General features: G+C 42.1%; 1 protein-coding gene across 2 annotated transcripts in view; it reads right to left on the reverse strand.

Annotated features, from left to right (window-relative positions):
* LOC147026460 (phosphatidylinositol 3,4,5-trisphosphate-dependent Rac exchanger 2 protein-like) overlaps positions 1–19,498 on the reverse strand; it is a 191,247-nt gene that overhangs the window by 71,728 nt on the left and 100,021 nt on the right. For both annotated transcript variants that reach the window (XM_085881887.1, XM_085881886.1), the window contains 9 exons: positions 17,187–17,437; positions 13,189–13,350; positions 11,835–12,057; positions 8,475–8,688; positions 7,785–8,021; positions 6,201–6,295; positions 3,862–3,944; positions 2,779–2,869; positions 219–332 (listed from right to left, as the gene is read on the reverse strand). In XM_085881887.1, the coding sequence (XP_085738013.1) occupies positions 219–332; positions 2,779–2,869; positions 3,862–3,944; positions 6,201–6,295; positions 7,785–8,021; positions 8,475–8,688; positions 11,835–12,057; positions 13,189–13,350; positions 17,187–17,437 (1,470 nt within the window). The remainder of the gene's footprint in view (positions 1–218; positions 333–2,778; positions 2,870–3,861; positions 3,945–6,200; positions 6,296–7,784; positions 8,022–8,474; positions 8,689–11,834; positions 12,058–13,188; positions 13,351–17,186; positions 17,438–19,498) is intronic.

Here is a 19,498-nt window from a genome sequence, read left to right on the forward strand (position 1 = left end):
TGCTGGAATTCACAGCATCCTTATTTGGCAAATTCACAGGCTGTTGAATGCAGCATAAGGAGAGTTATGAAGCACAAGAGACCGGCAATAAGCACAGAAATGCAAACATCTTCATCAAGATTAAAACGATGATGAACCAGGAAGAGTGAAATAGTATGACGTATGTGAGAGTGGTTCGGGGAGGCAAAACGTGATTGAAATGAGTCCAGAGGACAGACCTTCGACAAGCACCTCAAGACTATGAAACGCTGCACTGAGTCCAACTGAATCCTGTGCCACCTGCATGTCCATCCTGGTACATCCTGAACTTTGATCCAACTCTTCAAGCAAGTCTGCATGGAAAAAAAGGAGATAAGGAACCAAAAACAAAAAAAAAGGAATGATGAAAATGAGGGAGAAGAAAATTGTGAAAAGGAACAGGCATAAGGATGGAAAATTAATAAAAATGCAAGAAAACAGGTGCGTGAAAAGGACATAAATAGGAGAAGAGAGAAAAAAAAAAAAACAAGAATGAACAGAAAGGAAGGAAGAAGAAAAAAAAGGGAGAAAATAAAAGAACAGGAATAAAATGGAGGATGAAAACACAAAGGAGGTGAAAAACAGCAAAAGCAAATCGTATGTTCAGAAGCAAAACTTTGTTACTTTAACAAGCATTGCAGTAAGTGCACGTTTGCTTTGTTTGCGTGCAGGTGCGCCCTCGCACCTGCACCGCCGTTTCTGTGCACAATGTACTTTAAAAATGACAGGAAAGGCAGGTGCAAAAAAGAACAAAGGAATAATAACAAGGTACTAAATTTACACTGAAAATAAGTGGAAAATATAGAGAAAAGAAAACACAAAGGGCAAATCAAAAAATTAGAAAGAAAAAAAAAATGCCATGATGGTGAGAGGTAAATGTGAACGATTCAAAAGGAACATTTTAAGCTTGCAGTTGAAGGAGTTAGTGGTCTATTATGCAACATACTTTGCTGCCTCCCCATGAACTCCTCGCTAACATCCCAAAACCTTCACTCACCAACTGAACCCACCATTTCCCTTCCCCAAACTTAATACTGTACTACCTACATCCTACTCAGCCCCTCCACTTTCTTTCCCTTAGTCTACTACTCCCCTACATCACACCCAACCATTTCCCTTGTCCTTCAAAAAGAACATAAATACAGATAATTCAGCCAAACTGGTTTCCTTTTCTCCCGGTGTGCCCTGTTGATGTACAGAATTGCTTGCCTGTCAGGTGTCAGAGGGAGCACCTAATCATGTGGTACAAGGCCTGAGGCAAAAGATTCGCAGTTTAGTACATGCGTCAAGCTGTGGAAAATTTAGTTTCAGCCTCAACGATGCTCTAAAGGCCCCTTACCTCGGTTATCACAGGAGATATGTGCGGAGGTAAATCACAGCCTTTGACATAATGTGCACAGGTTTGAGTTCTGAGTTGGATTTTTCCTTCCACAGTCACAATTCAGTACCGCTGCAGTAAATTATGTTTCCAAAGAATATTCAAATTGTGTTTTTTTTGTTTGTTTTGTTTTTTAAGGAATGGCACATGAACAAAACGAACAAATCGACAAATCAATAAAAGAGGTAATGTTTTGTTTTAATCACTTTGGAGAAATTCTTTATTAACTATTTTCTTTTTAGACATCTTTTTATAACCTGTGTTCAATAAATGTGATTCATGGCTGAAGGACTATACAACGAATAGAAAAGTGTAACTTAAATAAATAAACACAAAAAAATTGTTTATAAATTACAGGAAGTTGAAGCATAAATCTGAAAAGTAATGGATTAAATTTCATAACTGGGAATGGATTCATGTGGCAGTAGAAAATAAAACAAAAGTGGAAAGGATAATAAACTGAAAAGGAAAGGGTAAGAGAGGTGGAGGTGGGATGAGAAAGGCAAAATGATTGAGGGGAATAATTTAAGGGATTGGGGATTGTGGGGAAAACAAAATTGTTCAATTTAAGAAAGATATAGAAGATTCAAGAGTAATTTAAAGAAATAAAGGAATAAGGGGAATAATAATATGGTTGAAAGATGAAAAAGCATTGCAATGGCCCAAATAATTCCCAGCACATTGCAGGGTCAGCCATGGAAAGATTTTGGCCAAACTCTTTCACGAACCGCTGGCAAGGTCTGACATTCAATTGAAGGAGACTTGGACAGGAATTTATAACTTGTTGGGAATCAAACCCAGGTAAGACAACTCAAACATAAGTGGATAAGAGAAAGTGAGAAAGAGTGAAAGAAAGAGTGAAAGAGTGAAAGAGTGAAAGAGTGAAAGAGTGAAAGAGTGAAAGAGTGAAAGAGTGAAAGAGTGAAAGAGTGAAAGAGTGAAAGAGTGAAAGAGTGAAAGAGAGAGAGAGAGAGAGAGAGAGAGAGAGAGAGAGAGAGAGAGAGAGAGAGAGAGAGAGAGAGAGAGAGAGAGAGAGAGAGAGAGAGAGAGAGAGAGAGAGAGAGAGAGAGAGAGAGAGAGAGAGAGATATATAGAGATAGATGAGTGCAAGGTGGGGAAATGCAAATACAGAGAAGGGATATCGTAAATAAATGGGACAAAAAAGAAAAGTGGATTGAAGAGGATGAACAAGGAGGGTTACGCTGACAAGATGGAAGGAAGAAAAAATAGTCGAGATAAAGACCGTAAAATAGAAAACAATAAAATCGACAAAATATAAAAGTTACTCAAATAATGAATGACACAAAAGTCAAAGGAATTGAAAAGGTTAAAGGAAATGCAGGAGGGCCAAGCAGAGAATGACATGATTGAAATTAAAATACCTTGGAAGGTAAAGTTAGGCGTGAACCTTTCAGTTCTATCAAATGCCTTTACTGCAATCGGGCCTTTGAGCAGCTGACAAATGAAATCCATCTGAGTGAAGAAAAAGGCACCAGTAATGTCATTCTCCCCCATTACAACCCTTTATTAAGACCACTCTTTGCATAACAGACTTGTTTACAGGCAGTGGGAAAAGCCAACACGGCAGACAATGGGACAGGGGCAGTGTCGGGTGAAGGGTGTCGATGGGCCGGATCCCTGCAGATTGTCACTTCTTCATTTTGAACAACCTCAAAACAGCTGTACAAATGGAGAAAGAAATACATTTCACAGAAGACATTAAACACGAAAGTCCTTTGTGGTGTCAGGATTTTAATCAGAGAACACATTTGCAACCAAAATGAGAGCTGGAGTCTGAAAAAAAAAAAAACAACGTGGCAGTACAACCAGATCATTGAGAAAGTTGGGACAATTTACTCTGCACTGCAGGATTTTCCTCATCCAACCCCTTGAGTCCCTTGAGTGGGTTCCTTGGACAAAAACTTTGTTTGAATAAACTGTGGCTGGATCATGCCATCCCATACAGTGCCAATCACATGTTTATATTTCCGAAATATTTAACCTGTCTTTGTACTGGGCTGCATGTACATGTGCATGTAATTATGTTCAGTTGCATGCAATTGTGCTGAGATGTGATGTGATGTGGTGTGCTGCACTCTTCGTGCAAGTGCTGGGCTGCATGTGTATGTGCTGTGTGTACATGTGAATGTAATGGGCTGCATGCGGATGGTTGCCAGCGCATCTGCTCAAATGCATGTGAATGTGCCAGAGTGTGTGTGAATGTGCCAAAAATGCATGGAAATGTGTAGGATACGTGTGTTGGGTACGTGGGCATGTGCAGGGTCTGTGTGTGTAACCACAATCCCAATGTTTCTTCTAATCCCTACCAAGTCCTATTCTCCCTCCATTGTTGCTGTCATGCATACCTGTTACCAGTCCTCCCCCTCCCCCCCACTTTACACTCAAGACATTGCTCTGCAAGAAACAGCACAGAATATCAAGAAAAAAAGTTCCTTGATGCCCACCTGGTTAGAAAGTTGTTCTCGGTAGCCCTGGATCTTGTCTTGTTTATCATTCTCCAAGCTCATATTATCTGCAGAATCCTCACCTGGACCAAAAGGTTAAAAAAAAGGCTTTATCAAACACAGTAATGTTCAGTTTTTTTCATTTCATCAGAGTGTGCTGCTTGGGACCTTGAAGTTGAAGCTCTGAAAATTTTGAAACCTCCAATTGGTAATTTTTCATGACACTTACAACATGAGTGAGTAAGACCTTATTGAATAAATATCTCAGTAGATAAAGATCTCAGCAAATAAAGACCGTGGAAAGAAAGGCCTTTTAGAATGAAGATCTCAGTAAGTAAGGTCCTCTTTGAATAAGGAGAAAGGTGAATAAGGACCTCAGGGAATAAATATCAATTGGTGAACAGATTAAGGTGAAACTTTACAGGTATGACCACCTATCCATGAGGAACAAAAAGTTACACACATTATGTCACAGTTAACGTGGTTTGGCAGCCATATTGGATTTACCCGAAAACCTTCAAAATCCTTTTTTCCAGAATGGCTGGACAGATTGAGGGGAAATGTCACAAACATGTTCCACAAGCCTTGGGAATACCAGGGTGTTCATGAATAATTGATAGGTCACATGGTTTTCGCAGCCATATTGAATTGAACGAGAATATTAAAAAAATTATCTCTCTTGAACCACTGCATCAATCGAAGTGAAACTTTAAAATTATGATCTAGTAGTGATGAGGAATATATGTTTTAAATTTCAACCTGATTGGACGCGTGGTCTAGCAGCCAGAATTTTTTTTTTGGGGGGGGGGTGAGGGGGAATCTGCGTTCTTTTTGATTTTCTGTTTTTTGAATAAGGCTCACTTAGTTGCACCTGTGTAGGTTTGAGGGTTGAGGAGTAGTAGTTGAAACCTGAGTCCTATCCAGGCTCTTCCTGATGACCTCATCTTTGCTTTTTCTTGTTTGGGTTCCTTCTGATGACTCCTTTGTGATAATCCTCAGATCATATCATATTACACTGTTAAATAATTAAACTGCAATACCATGCTGTATTTATACATTTAAAATGTATCTCGTTTGGTGTCATGCTTTTCTTCTTGTTGAATGTTGAGCTTTGCCTGTGTGCACTGCTTTTCTAATGCAGCACGAGAAGTGGCTGCCAGAAACGGGAGACAGACGAACGCACAAACAGGCACCATGGTTCGCATTATTTAATAGATAAGGCCTGAACACTATTTGCCACAAATGATGAAACAGTTTGGTTGGTTTGTATAATGCGTATTGCAAGTTGGTTATCTTAATAACAGCAAGATTGTTATCAAGATAACCAAGGCTGTTATCAAGATAACGATACTGTTTAGTATTTCCTTGCTCTCCGAACATTGAGATTTTGCAGAATTTTTTTTCACTGTCACTTGTTGAATCTCTGAGAGAAACTCCTTCCAAGTGCTCAAATTGATGTGGTTGGATGCGAAGTTTAAAATACTTTGGATTTTGAAATTCCATCACAACTTTTGCTCGCAATGCAAGCTTGGTACTGAGAGCGAGAGACACTGCTTTGTCACCAGTCACGTCACCAAGTCATGTGACATGCTCATAAATTTACAGGCTGAAGCAGAAAATTAATTATATCCATGTAAACAAACTTATAAGGTTTTGAAAAGTCTTTTGTAACTACATGTTAGAATAGACCCTTCCCCCTTCAATCATGAATTTTTTTCAAAATAACTCATAAATCCTTTAATGGGGTCAAGTTCTGGTTCCAGGTTCCAGACTCCACCTTATCTGCTCTGAGAATCTGTCTTCAGAAACTGAGGATACATATTCCAGAATAGTCTTGTTTAACAGTTTTTCTTAATTGTTGGTGTTCATTTGGTGATGTAATGTATTTAAATATATCGTCGTGTACCTTCATTTGTTTTATGCTGGGTTTATACGTCTTTGTCTGAGTCACATGCTCTTGTTGGCCTTGTTAGGGCTGGTTGCTACATTTCCTCCCCTTACTCTTTGCTTGTTTGTTTATTGCCCTGCTGCCCCACTGTCAATATGTTGCCTTCCCCCCCCCCCCCCCCCGTTGTCTCCTCACTCTTTCAAGAGCCTCAATTTTGTAGCATGTACATATTGTATATGTCAGACAACTATTTGATGGTGATGATGCCAAATTGTATCCTTGCAGTAACAGCCACAATTCCTCATCATACAAATCAAAAAAATATTATTTTCGACCTAATTGCACTCTGTCTTTGTACCTTACTTCTCCCACTGGCTTCCAGTTAAAAACATGTTTCCAAAAACTATACTCAGTGTGTAGAACTCTTCAATGAAATATACCTCTAACATACCAGAGTCCACGTCGTCGCTAAGGATGGAAGAGCACCGGTGACTGCTGCAAAGGCTCGAAAAAGACATGACTGAGTTGCGGTTGCTGCAGCAATCACTGGCAGGGTGAAAGCAACCGTAAGTCACATTCAGAGAAAAGCACATTCACTTAAACTACAGTAGAGAAGCTTCAAAAATATTTTCAGGGAGGCAGTATCAATTCATCTCATCACTCAGGACTGCAACAAAATGTGTGAAGATTTTGGATGTGACCGAGATATGCTTCACAGCCAATCATAGGCCATAAGGATAAGACACGTGGTAAGACGACAAAGAAGTTACAGGAGATTTACAAGGTGAGCCCTTTGTGTCGACTTGTTCCCCTGTGTTACTTTGCCAGGCTGTGAAGGCCTCCCCCTCCCCTTTCCTCCACTTTTCAGCTCTTCCATGAACCTTCATATACGAATAGAATAAAATCAACAAAGTTGTATTTGTTGATTATTATTGGTGCAGTTTATTCATATTCTCATACGAGATGGTAAAGTGAAAATTTTGAAAAAATATAAATCTTATTGACTCTTGTGATCTCTCTCCCATCTCGTGTTCTCTTCCTTACTCTGCCCGTGCCCTCCCGATGCCCCCCCCCCAACCTCACCATATGTGGTTTCTCTTCTTTTGTTAGAGGATGTGTACATAGTGTGCCATGTTGTTTTAAACATAGTAACTCACGCTTGTAAAAAGAAGTTACATTTTGCACATCGTCGAAAGCATTTGTATATCTTAGATCAAATCAACAGCACAAGCCATGCAGTGGCATATCTTGGCAAAGCTAAATTAATTATTAAAACAAAAATGTTTCGTGAAGTAATGTTATGAAAACAAACTACGAAGAATAAAAGGTTTGCAATGAGCAAGAGCATTATTCAATAGAACCCTTTGTGAGATTCAAATTCTCTGAAGACAGGGCTTTTACACAATTACACACAAATTACCAAGCCCTCTAAAGTTTAACACAACATCAACAGGCAAAGCAACGGGATTCTGGATTTGAACTAAAAGTTTTATATAAATAGTGAAATTTTTTGGGTGTTTTCCATCGTATGTGTTATCATTCCTTTATAACTGAATGGTCGTTATTCTAACCACAAAAAACCCATGCATTTCAATCTTTGGCCATATCAAAAGGATTCAGAACAACCGATGAAAAAAAAAACTTCTGCCCTAAAGCTTGATTTATCAGCCACCCCAATCTCACACAGCTGGCATAATATCCCTCAGTTGGCTTTACACACCACCTCCCCTTCTCTCTCAACTGCCCTTAGATCTCCAAACCGGTCTTATACCTCTCAACCGGCCATACAATTCCCAACCCACCTTATACCTTCCAACTCACCCCTTCCCACCACACCACCCCACCCCCCCAAAAAAAATCCAAATGTCAAGAGCAAAGATCACTTATAGGTTGCCCACCCCCCCCCCCCCACTGTCACCAATTCTGGCTCTGCATCGGAGCAAAACTGAAAACACAGGCCATTGGTAATTGCCAGTTTCTGCATGTCTTGCAAACAGCACAAAGAAAATTCAAATGATTCGTGCAAACAACAAACCTGTAAGAGTCCCGGTTGCTTGTCGCTGTATCATGCCCCGAGTCTTCCTGTTCCTCCTTCAGGACCTCAAAGCTGACCTTCCGCGGTCGTTCCATTTTCTCTGGCTCGAGCAGATCTCCGTTAGACATTCCGTCAACCTTCTCCATGGTGTCTCCATCTTTAACAATCCTGCTTTGGCCCTCCGCTTTCCCGACGAGTTCTTCACCAGGTTGACCTTCACACGGCATTGAAAGAAGACTGCAAAGGAAATTTGATTGATGTTAGTGTGTATTCCTCCAACAGAAATTGTCAAAAGTAAATATGATGTTTAGCAGGGCCATGAAAGGCTGACATACGGGACAGAATAATATCTAAGGCTGGTTGATACCAGAAAGAATGGCAGGCTTTTGCACAATTTTGTAAAAGAGCCCATCTATTTTTTATATGTATGCCAAGACGGTGGAATTCTTTCACCATCTTCCCTCATCCCCTATTTGAAAACATTACCAAAAATATTGGGGCAATAAGAAAATATGCAGTGTTATTAATTCACAATCCTGTGTTTGATTTTTTTATTAGGATGTACATTTCACTCACACCTTATAGCTCTCCCCATTACCCTCGCCTCCTTAATTTCCCAATTTAGTCGTCCCTTGTGCTCATGTGTTGGTTCCAAAGAAGGGACGAGCAAACGTTATTCAACATTCCCACCTTTCTAAGCGTTGCACACTGTGCTTCAGAAACTGCATCTCATCTTCCAGCCTTGCATTGAGCTGCACAAATTCAGCACGCTCCTCCCTGCTGCCCTCGCGTAGCAGTCGTCCCTCCATCGTTTTGTCCAGACTGCCAATTGATGGAGAAGCACATGGTGCTGCCATGCTGCACAAGCAGTGATGCGTGTACACCATTGCATTGGGCTTTCGACCTGCAAAAATCCAGCAAAGTTTAACTCGCATCTCAATCCTCATCGGGAATGCATGTGATGCACATTGTAAAAAACGAACGAGGGAATTAAACTTATTGCTTCATTATACCATATCTATCAGCTGTTCTAGAGTGACGAGCTAAAAATGTCGATATAAACCTTGTACCTGTTGCCGGCTTTGAGCCTTGGGAGTAACTGCGGAAATCTATTTTTCCAGGTTTTTCCCGAATCTTTGATATTTGTTCCTTTTCACATCTCTTTGGTCTCTCTCTCTCTTTCTCTCTCTTTTTCTCTCTCTTTCTCTCTCTTTCTCTCTCTTTCTCTCTCTCTCTCTTTCTCTCTCTTTCTCTCTCTCTCTTTCTCTCTCTTTCTCTCTCTTTTGAATTTGTCTTCTTTCATTCTCATTCTTGCCTTCTCATTTATTTTTGTTCATTTTCCTCCATTTCATCCTTAATTTCTCTCTTTCTCTATCTGTCAAGGGAGAAGTGAATCCTTACAAAACAAATTTGTAAGGCTCACTTGGCTGCACCTGGATGGTAGAGGAGCAGCAGCTGAAACCCAAATCTTATCCAAGTCCTGTTGACAATCATTGCTCTTTACTTTTTTGGGTTCCTTCTGATGACTCCAATGCAGTATTTGGTCTTTCATTTGATAACAGACCAAACAGGCAGGATCCCTACATTCTATATTGAAACCTGCTGTGTTGCATGCAACAAATCTGCTGCAAAACAGATTGGTTACACTGGTTTAAAGAGTTAACTTGGGATGATAAGTCCACGTTTAGACCACACAGTTGATCTATGAATGATGTTTATTTGACTTAAGGCTCATAGTGGTATTGTTACGAATCTGGCAGCCATGAGCACTCAACATTCAGGTCCTTATAGAACAGTTATATCGGTAAGTGTGTGTTTCTAGTTGGGGTCCCGTCCCTTGTTTAGTGGGTAATTAAGTGTTCGTGCGCTGCGAAGTTATCCCATAGTCAGGCTTTAAATCTTTATATCTTGAACAACAATGATAACAACCACAACACGCCTTCGCCACGCTTCCTCAACCCGACGCCATAGCGCCCGCGGTGGGAGGAGTTCAAGGCGGAACCTCATGGCGGCTCTCGCCCAATCTGGGTGATGCAAGCAAGGTTGCCGTCCTTCGACCAATGGGACTCCTCCACTGTGTGAGGGGTGGCCCGCGTGATGTCACCATGCCCCCGGACCAATCAACGGACTTGGCACCCGTTTTGGCCAGTGACAGAGTCGACGTGCGCATTTTGTATGCCAAAACCGTCCAGTGAGGGAGAGCGGGTCACGTGGAGGCGTCCCCCCCCCCCGGGACAAGGAGGGGATCATGATTCGGTGCGATCGGACTGTGGCCAGAGCGTGTTGAGACCCGACTGTGCTCGAGTGAAGTTACGATCCGTCTGGAGTTACTATCTGCTTGGAGTCGAGTGGAGTTCAGTTGTGTTGAGGTCCAGCGGTGGTCCAGTCAAGGTCGCGTCTCCTGGTTGCCTGGTCGCCTTGTCAGCCTCGTCGCCTGGTCGTCTCGTCTGGCCTGGCCTTCCGGCGTTCTATCTGATCCACCTCCGCGCTGGCTGGCATCCATCATTGCATTGTGTTGCGGGTTCGAGTCCCGCTGAACCAGATCATCGAAAACCGCATGAGGCGGGGAGATGCGAGACAGGCTCTCCCCTTCGGCTCACCTTCCCTCTGAGCTGGGGGGCACTAATAAAGGCCGGCCGGCCCATTTCTTTTGTGTGTGTGTGTGTGTGTGTGTGTGTGTGTGTGTGTGTGTGTGTGTGTGTGTGTGTGTGTGGGGGGGGGGGGGCATCTGTTAAGTAGAATCATTAAGTGCTTGCGTTATTGTACATTGGAATATATTTGGTTGTAATCTGCTTTTTGTCTCCCTTCCCGGTTTTTGCCCATTATTGTAAAATAAATTCCCCTCTTGTTGATTGTCCCAGCTCGTTTACTGTCATTTCTTTTATTGGCTTATCACGGTGCGTGTTGCGAAATAGCGAGACAGTAAATTGTGCATTTGGACTGACAGGCCTTCGTGACCATCCGCTCGGGTTACACACGGTTCGAGCACAGTAACGGCTCGTCCCGCTCGAGGTATGTCGAGGGTGTGAATTCCCCGGTAGCTTTGCCGCGTGGGTAATTAGGTATATTGAAGTTTGGCAATTAACCCTACCCCACGCGGTCGAATTATTGGCGAATAATGGTCCTGTAAGGGACCCGTGCCCTTCAGACTTATCCGAGGGTCACGACTTAAATTCCGGTGGAGCAGACTCCACTGCTCCCTTTCGCGGTCGTGCTCGCCACCAGTACCCGGCCCCATAACAGTATTTACCAAGCCTGCCATGTTCACACGCGGTAATCCCGCAAGGTTCAAAGTCCACTGACAAGGATGATCGGGGAGGTGAGGCAGAACTCTCACAGGTACGTTTCCAAGTATTTTCAGCTGTTTTTTTAGAAGCTCTGTGATCCATTTTGGGTAACAATCCTTATCTGGCATGCACAATATACGTTCCCTGCCCCGATGGCAGTTGTTGCTAAGGGTTTCTGAGCATGCACACCGGCCATTATGTAATTTTGAAAGTCGCATATTTAATGTGACTACAAGGAAATTAGTAAAGAATCGGAATTAAACACATATGGGATATGGGGTTTGAACCTGGGTTCTGAGCATCATGAGCTCGTCGTTCCGATTAGAATGCTAAACAGGCCAACCCAGATATTTGCATTTTAAAAATCCTCTCAGTCTTACCACTGGACTGTGGAATCACCCATAATCACCGGGTTGTTTTGCACTTGCAGCCATGTTGGTTCTGACTGCCAAGCATAGCATTACCGACTCAGTGTGTGACCCCAGAAATAATTTTATTTTCTGATGCTGAAAACACTGCCCCATCCGGTAACCTATATAATGAAGTGTACTTTGAGTTTTCTCCATGATACAGAAGTTATAGGCTGTCTAATGGAAACAATGCATTATTGAGGAGATCAAGTTAGGCAGCTGTAGCCATTCCTTCATCCTGATGGTTACATAGAAAAATGATTAGCTATGTAGTGTAGTTTAGAACATTTAAGGATTGCAAGAAGGAAATAAAAAGTCACTAATCCAAACCACTTAATAAAAATTCCATTTACCATGGTCTGGTACATCTGTGGAGCCGAGGCCAGGAAGGCTGCGTGGTCGTTCTGTCCGTACACCCAGAGATGAGCCCAGAGACGTGGAGTGCTGAGGATAGGAAATCTCAAGAACATTGAGGTGGCAGTTGGTGGCACAAAAATCACTAGCATGTAGTGAGCCACTCTTTGACTTATAGGCCTTAAAGGTAGGCCAGGCCCTGGTCTTGAGAGTTCTTGCAAACTGTATAAAGGTAGAGAGGCAAAGATTGTTCAGGTTAAAAGGGTAGAAACAGGGGTTGAAGACAACAATAACCACATGGGGATATTAAAATCGGCATGCCATGGCTATGTGTATGTGTATGGGTGGTCTACCTAGTTGATACATTTCATACTTGCTGTGTTTGTGGTATTGCATTACACTAAACCTTTATGCTGCTTTAATGTGGGATAACTTCCTTCACGGTTCAAGACTCAAACCCAGCAAAACATTACACTCAGCTCAACATTGTAAGAGAGAGCAGAGCATAGCAATGTGCTTTGTGTTATCCAGCATATTTTGGGATGCATTTGAACAGGAGTGAGCTTGAGGGCAGACTCTGCCGAGCATGGGAACTAGGCTGCCTTGTTTTTACTGGCTCAAACTCATGCAGCCCTCGAAGAAGCCATGTAAGCAACATCCAAACACCCACCCGCTTTCTCTGCCACCATCACGGCAAAAATTGTACGTGTTCTGCAAATGATTTTGATGGTGGCACAGCCAACGGGGCCAGGAATTTGTGTCAGAAACTTCATTCAAGCTCTTCTGCTAACTGTGTCCCGCTCCTCACCCCCCCCCCCCACACACACAACCCCTCCCCAGCCACCCAATTCTGGTGATTGATGTCCAAAAAGCATGCCCAGTGGTTGAAAGGCAGGAAAGATGCAGTGCTGAGGGCAGAGTGCCAGAAAAAAACAACAACAACAACAACAACAGCAGCAACATGTCCCTCATTGCCATTCCACCACGGGACCACACTTACAGTTTCAATATTTACTACTGCCAGGTCCTGTGAGATATCCACATTTAGAAAGAATTGTGGCCAAAACATTCTCATTCAGATAAGAATAAATTTAGAACAAATTCTGGTTTGCTGACAACTTTTATGGCACAACTGTTTCAAAGCGGAAATAAACAATACGGAAGATAGGCAAGTTTTCGATGAATACGATGAACATAGATCAACAGCAACAACCATTCCCATTACAGTAATTCGCTTTTACTTTCCTCTCCATTAGCTTTCCCATAATTAAACAAGCACAAAAATGTCAGTCACTCAAAGCAGAAATTCATCATGAGCGTCATCGCGGTTGCATCACCGGTCCAAAAGCACACCTTACGGTAGGTGGCAATGCGGCGAGCAAGTTGTTGCAGTTGTGAATTCAAAAAACGTGTGAGGGGCCCGCAAGCCCCTTCACCCCATTCCTCGGCACTCTGTCGTATCCACGCCGCGCTACACTCGAGCCGTTCATCATCGCGTGCCAGTACTTCGAGTAGCTGCGAGCATTGTGTGGATGCACACAAGCATGTTAACTTAAAAGTAGCCGTGAAAAAAATACAATTCCAGGATTTATCTCATGTCTCTGTCACTTGCCAACAAACATGTCTTAGCCTTTCCACAAGTTACATATCTAGATGAAGGGGTATCAATCTCTCCATAAAATGAACACCAAAAGCAACCCCAATGGAGTTGCTCAAGCCAGCATTTTAAAACTTCAATCTTGGAGTGCAGTACTCCACTGAGAAACACCTTTTAAATTTAATAGTAAAAATAGATCAAAACATTGAGTAAAAATAGATCAAAAACACAAATGCTTTAAAATACAAGCTAGGCTTTTGATGTGGCCTGTACATACTGTTTCACTCCATAATGCATGAACGGTACTTTTAACAAATGCATGATTTGCATAAACCACTGAGATCAAAAAACATTTTAAAAAGAGAGGTCAAAGAACACCTTACCCCATGCAATCTTGAGAAAAAGGACATGGGAGGGGTCTTTTCAAGTCTTGCTTTGCATTTTGCACCAAACAAAGCACTAGGCGCTGCCATATTTGTCCAAATGCTAAATCTCACAGTTACTCTGCCCTCAAGGCATGAGATCGTGGAAATATTTTGTCCAAGTACTGGTGGTTTTTGAAAGTGGCAACAAAGCAGTTTGTGTTCTCGTGTTCAAGTATATAATTCAATTCACATAAATAAAGGATTTAAAGGCTGAAGAGATAAAAAAAATTCTGAAGTTTCCCACCATTGTTGCAGCGCTTTTACACCACCTTATCTAATATGTTATATTCGTTATTCGTGCCTGTATTTGGAGTCCTTTGTGACATCCTTAAAAACAGAAAGTTTACTGTTTGGAATGATTTTCAATTTTGTTTGACTGACAGACAGAGTTTTTTTTAATCACCTTTCTCTGTGCATGCACGCTTGGGATGGGAATCTGTACAATTTGCTAAATTCAGGGCAAAAGTACTGCTAAACTGAAGGTCCGTGGTCTGATTCATGTTCCGGCTCATGTTCTCCGGTCTTCAAAATAAAAAAAACTCAATTGAAGTTAAGTAGTTCCTCTATCAGAGACTGACATCTGTAGACAGACAGACAGACAGACAAAGTGAACCAATTGCCTAACCCCACTTATTGCTTTGCCTGTGCAGGGAAAAATTAACGCAAGGTTGTTTTGTGAAATATGGTTTTTAAAAAGAGGGAAAATAGACTTTTAAATCTGCTGTTTTGCCTAAATGCATTTATTGTCCATGACTTTTAAAAAGTCATAAAACTATCTGAAGGGTTGCAAATGTAATGCTGCAAAGGGGAGCAAAAGAAAAACATCCTTTTGGGCACATGGATGCCAATTTATAACACATTAGTGGGAAGGGGCAGACTAATGACAAGCAGAGTTAAAATATGAGTGGTGTAACGAGATGAGATGTTCATATGAAGGAAGAAAGTAAGTGATCTGATTTACGTTGAGCAAATGGATCGATGTAAAGAATATATCAAATGGCAAAGAAGGAATCCGCTTACTCAGTAAACTGTTTAAACAAAGTGAAAACGATCTCTCAATTCAAGTGAAAGATCCTGATGAAGGGAAATAATTTCATGAAGGTTCCAAAATCATCGACTAATCATCAATGCCACTAATCTCAAAAATCAGCCTTTATAGCATTGCTTTCATTTCAAATTATTCAGCGTCTCTGTTGGAGGGCTTTGGATGGACTAGTTCCTCAAGCACACAGAGATCCCATTTAATCTTCATTTCTAACTTTTGGTGATCATCGCTTTTGGTGACCGTTTTCTTCAGGACCATCATTCATACCTGAACTGCATCAAGGAATATACAACAACAGAGACCAGATTTGGAATATGGTATTTCACATGTAAAGAAAAACTACCTTTGACATGCAACTGCTATTATTATGTATTAATTAATGTTTTTTTCTCATCTGAAAAAGCCTCAAAAAGGCCACCAAAGGCCCCGACACTGCAAAACCAAATGCACAAACAGAGTGTGCACACAAACCAGATGCGAGTGAGCATCAGGAACATTCCAATAGTCACGAAAGCCAGTCCCACGATCAAACGATGGCAAAGCACGGAAACGCAGACTCTTACATCGGCTACGTTCCACAGCAGGCCATCCGTGCAGGACGAAAAAGGCCGGTGAAAAAAAAAAAAAAGGCAACGTGCGTCACGGAGAGGGACAGCCATGCCTGGGAATCAAGCAGTGGTGTGTGAAAATAACCTAATGAGATTCCAAGCTTAGGAATAAATAAAAAACGCTCAAACGTTTAAACCAGCAAGAAGAATGTACATTTAAATTCCAGCTGTTCAACGGAAGGAACGCTAACACGATGCACTGGCACAAGTTTAATCAATGAAGCGGCAGAGCTGCCAAAGTGTGCAAGTTCACGGAAGGCCAAAGTCACTCTGTTGTGCCTCGCAAAATGTGGTCCCCACCTTGCACGTCATTCAGCATGCTTTGAGTTTGAACACAGCATGGTATTCTTGTCAAAACAATTTTTTTTTTCCTTTCATACAATCCCTTAAGGATTCACCTGGATACCTCGGAGCAAACACACCAACTACAAAGCTGCATGTTTTGTGTTAGAATTGGTGGGAAGAGAAGTGAAAATAGGTTGGGAGAGGATAAGTGCAGTGGAGGAATGTTTTGGGGGGGGGGGGGAGAATGTAGAATCAAGAAAGTGGTGGGGGAGTAGAGGTGACAAAAATCCATTGTGCAAATGCATTAAATAATAAATGGCCAGCCATTTGTGCAGAAAATATACTTCATTGTAAATTGTGCTTAAAAATGGATTATTTTTCATCTAATGCCAGGCAGGAAAAACGACCCAACAGGTTTTCTCACTTCTCCAGGATTACATCACCTCTTTCTAGCTCTTCCAGGAGCCTCAACTTTGTGCACAAAAATAAATAAATCGTGAACACCAGAAGAGCACTCCTTCCTCCGAATATCGTGCAACCCCAATCTGGAGCAAATCATCTCCCCAGATGTCATCGTACATGATAAGGCCAGTTGGAACTGCTCTTCCAAATTTCAACTAAAAATCAAACCACCAAGCAAGAATTTGTGCAAAAAAGTTAAATCTAACAGTTATGAAAAACCAGGTACATGTTAAAATCCACAGAAAAACAACAACATATTTGATGTAATGCAGTCTTATTTGGGGTTGCGAGCATCGAACCGGAGGATGAGGTTACATTATAATGATATTTGCCATGCTTTTCTTTCCCAACAAAGAACAAAGTCAGAACGGACTTGAACCTTCGACATTGGGTTCCAAAGGGATCATTTCGGTGATATGGTATCCTTACACCCTTTCTAGCATGTAAAAATAACGAGCTGGCCAATCGCCTTCGAAGCTGGACACTAACCCCATTCTCAGTGCACATTATGGCTCTTCTAACCCTTGGCCCCGGCTGGTACGAGTTAACCTCAGTCCATTGTGCCCTTTCGTAACTCACATTTCAAACGCAGTCTTCCCTCGGCCAATCGTGGCTCTTTGTAAGAATAACCGAATCTGGCACCTCCTTGCCTCGCTCGCTTACATTCCATCTCAAATCTGATTATATCACCCTCATCTCCTCTATAAGCATACCAATGTTCAAACTACTTCAATATCAGAACACTTTTTACTCTTAATTCCATCTGACATAATCATAAGATTATAATGTCTCAAAAATTATCTGAGATAAATGTGAACCCATAGTAATGACACACACACACACACACACACACACACACACACACACACACACACACACACACACACACACACACACACACACACACACACACACACACACACACACACCTTGGCTGTGAATAGAAACAGCATGGATGGTTCGACCATCTTCTCCATAACATGACAGCGTGTGCCAGCCGTGCTTTCAAACTCATACGCAACACCATACTCCACGTGTGGGTTATCCACCGTCAGTGTCACACTCTCTGATGGTCCTGCTGGAACTCCCAGGGTCCCATTGGTCTCTTTGTTCAAGTGCCGCTTGGGGCGAACGGGTGTGGCATCGCCAAACTCTCCGTCGCTCTCTTCCATCACCTCCACTGCAAGGACAAAGCCAAATGGTGATTGTGAGAGTTGTAAAAGATAAAAGTTTATTTTAACATTCCCACAGTTTGAATTCCAGTCGATGTGCTTCTAATTACGGAATGCAGGCCTGTGGTCACGGGTCTCAGGATCTTTTATGGCTTGTCCCTAACCCTGAGCTGCGGCTCAATTACACAATATAAAATTCAGAGGGTAGTAAGGGTTTGCCGAGTAAGGGTTTGAACTCGACTCGACTATAAAGTGCTAACCCTTACCTGTACCTCACAGACAGACATTAAAATGAAAGATCCAATTACGGTGTTTTTCCCAAACAGTAGATAAGTTATGACGGGCACCCTGAATAAATAACAAATCCATGCCTTAATGTGCACGGGAACTGCATCAACAAGTGGCAGAGCCATGGCCGATGGCACCAGGTAATGCACAAGAATGAATGAATGAACACCAACATGTTCACACAGGTGTACAATTCTCCAGTTGTGTTCCATGTCCTTTGAGCCAGGTCCTACGTTCCACATTCGTATCAAGCATAAGTGCAAAAAACGACATATAGCAGCAGGACATACATATATATATATATATATATATATATATATATATATATATATATATATATATATATATATATATATATATATATATATATATATATATATATATATATATATATATATATATATATATATATATATGAGAGGGGGCATCAGTTTTCACCTGGCATGTGGAGCTGGAAACATAACTTCATATCAACGGAAAAACACAAAGACAGTCTGCTTGTTTACTTGTGTAATTTCATTCATTTTTCTTTCATTCATTTTTGCCGCCCTAAATTATGCCGTTTTAGGCGCCAGCCAAGTTTGCCAAATGGTTGCATCGGCCTTGGGGGGAGGTATGCACTCTACTGAGTGCCGTGCTAGTTTTTTATGGTGATCGTAAAGTTACCATGGACAAATTGAACATTACAAGGAAACAATAATTGGTCATGTTTAATTTGAAGGGCAGTGTAAGAAAGAGAAAATGCCGAAACAATAGAATATTAACAGAGGTGAGGCTAAAAAGAAGGCCGGAGGGGAAGGGAGAAGAGCAGTGAGTGGGTGACGAGTGGGGTGGGGATGGAATTTAATTGTGGGTCTCTCAGATGGGTTGTTTGGATTTTAACCACAGAGCAGATCATTACCCTTCCATGAATAAACTGAACAATTTCATGCTCAACAGAAATGAAGGAACTTCACGAGTATACTTCACCCAATATAGTCAACCACAAAAAAGTATAAATCCATGAGGAAAAACTCCATTCCACCTGCCTGAGCACAAAGCCAGACCCCCAAGGCCTGGCCAAGCAGCTGGAATGACTAACTTGCACACAGATTGTGACAAAGTGCTGCAATTGCAAGTCATCTTATTTTGCCTCCTGTTGTCCAGTTCGCCTTCCTAAAACTGATGATCATTTTTACTTTTTTGGAGGATGTAGTGCTACGAGCCTTGATTTCTTACAAAACTGTTTAATGAGCCTCAACCTCTCACTCAGCTCTTCTGAGACCTTCAATCTCACTCAGCTCTTCCCTGACCATCAATCTCTCACTCAGCAATTTCATGACCCACAATCTCTCAGCTCTTTTATGACCCTCAATCTCTCACTCAGCTCTTCCATGACCCTCAACCTCTCACTCAGCTCTTCCCTGAGCCTCAATCTCTCACTCGGCTCTTCCGTGTACCTCAACCTCTCAATCAGCTCTTCCATGATCCTCAATCTCTCACTCAGCTCTTGCACGACTGTCAATCTCCCACTCAGCTCTTCCATGACCCTCAATCTCACTCAGCTCTTGCACGACCCTCGATCTCCCACTCAGCTCTTCAGGTCAGGTCAGGTATGGGAGCATGTGCCAGAACAGCACGTCGCTGCGTCCACTTTCCGCCGGTACTCCAGGGGCCTCCGTCTGGCCATCCCCCAGGCAGATGCCAGGCCCATCCCCATCTCCTTGAGATGATGGTCAACCTGTTGCAACCATGAGGCACGTGGTCGACCCACTGGCCTCCTCCACTCATGAGACTCCCTC

Source organism: Eptatretus burgeri, chromosome 5, assembly GCF_056783735.1.
Source record: "Eptatretus burgeri isolate ZD-2024b chromosome 5, Ebu_testis_v1, whole genome shotgun sequence".
NCBI lineage: Eukaryota > Metazoa > Chordata > Myxini > Myxiniformes > Myxinidae > Eptatretus > Eptatretus burgeri.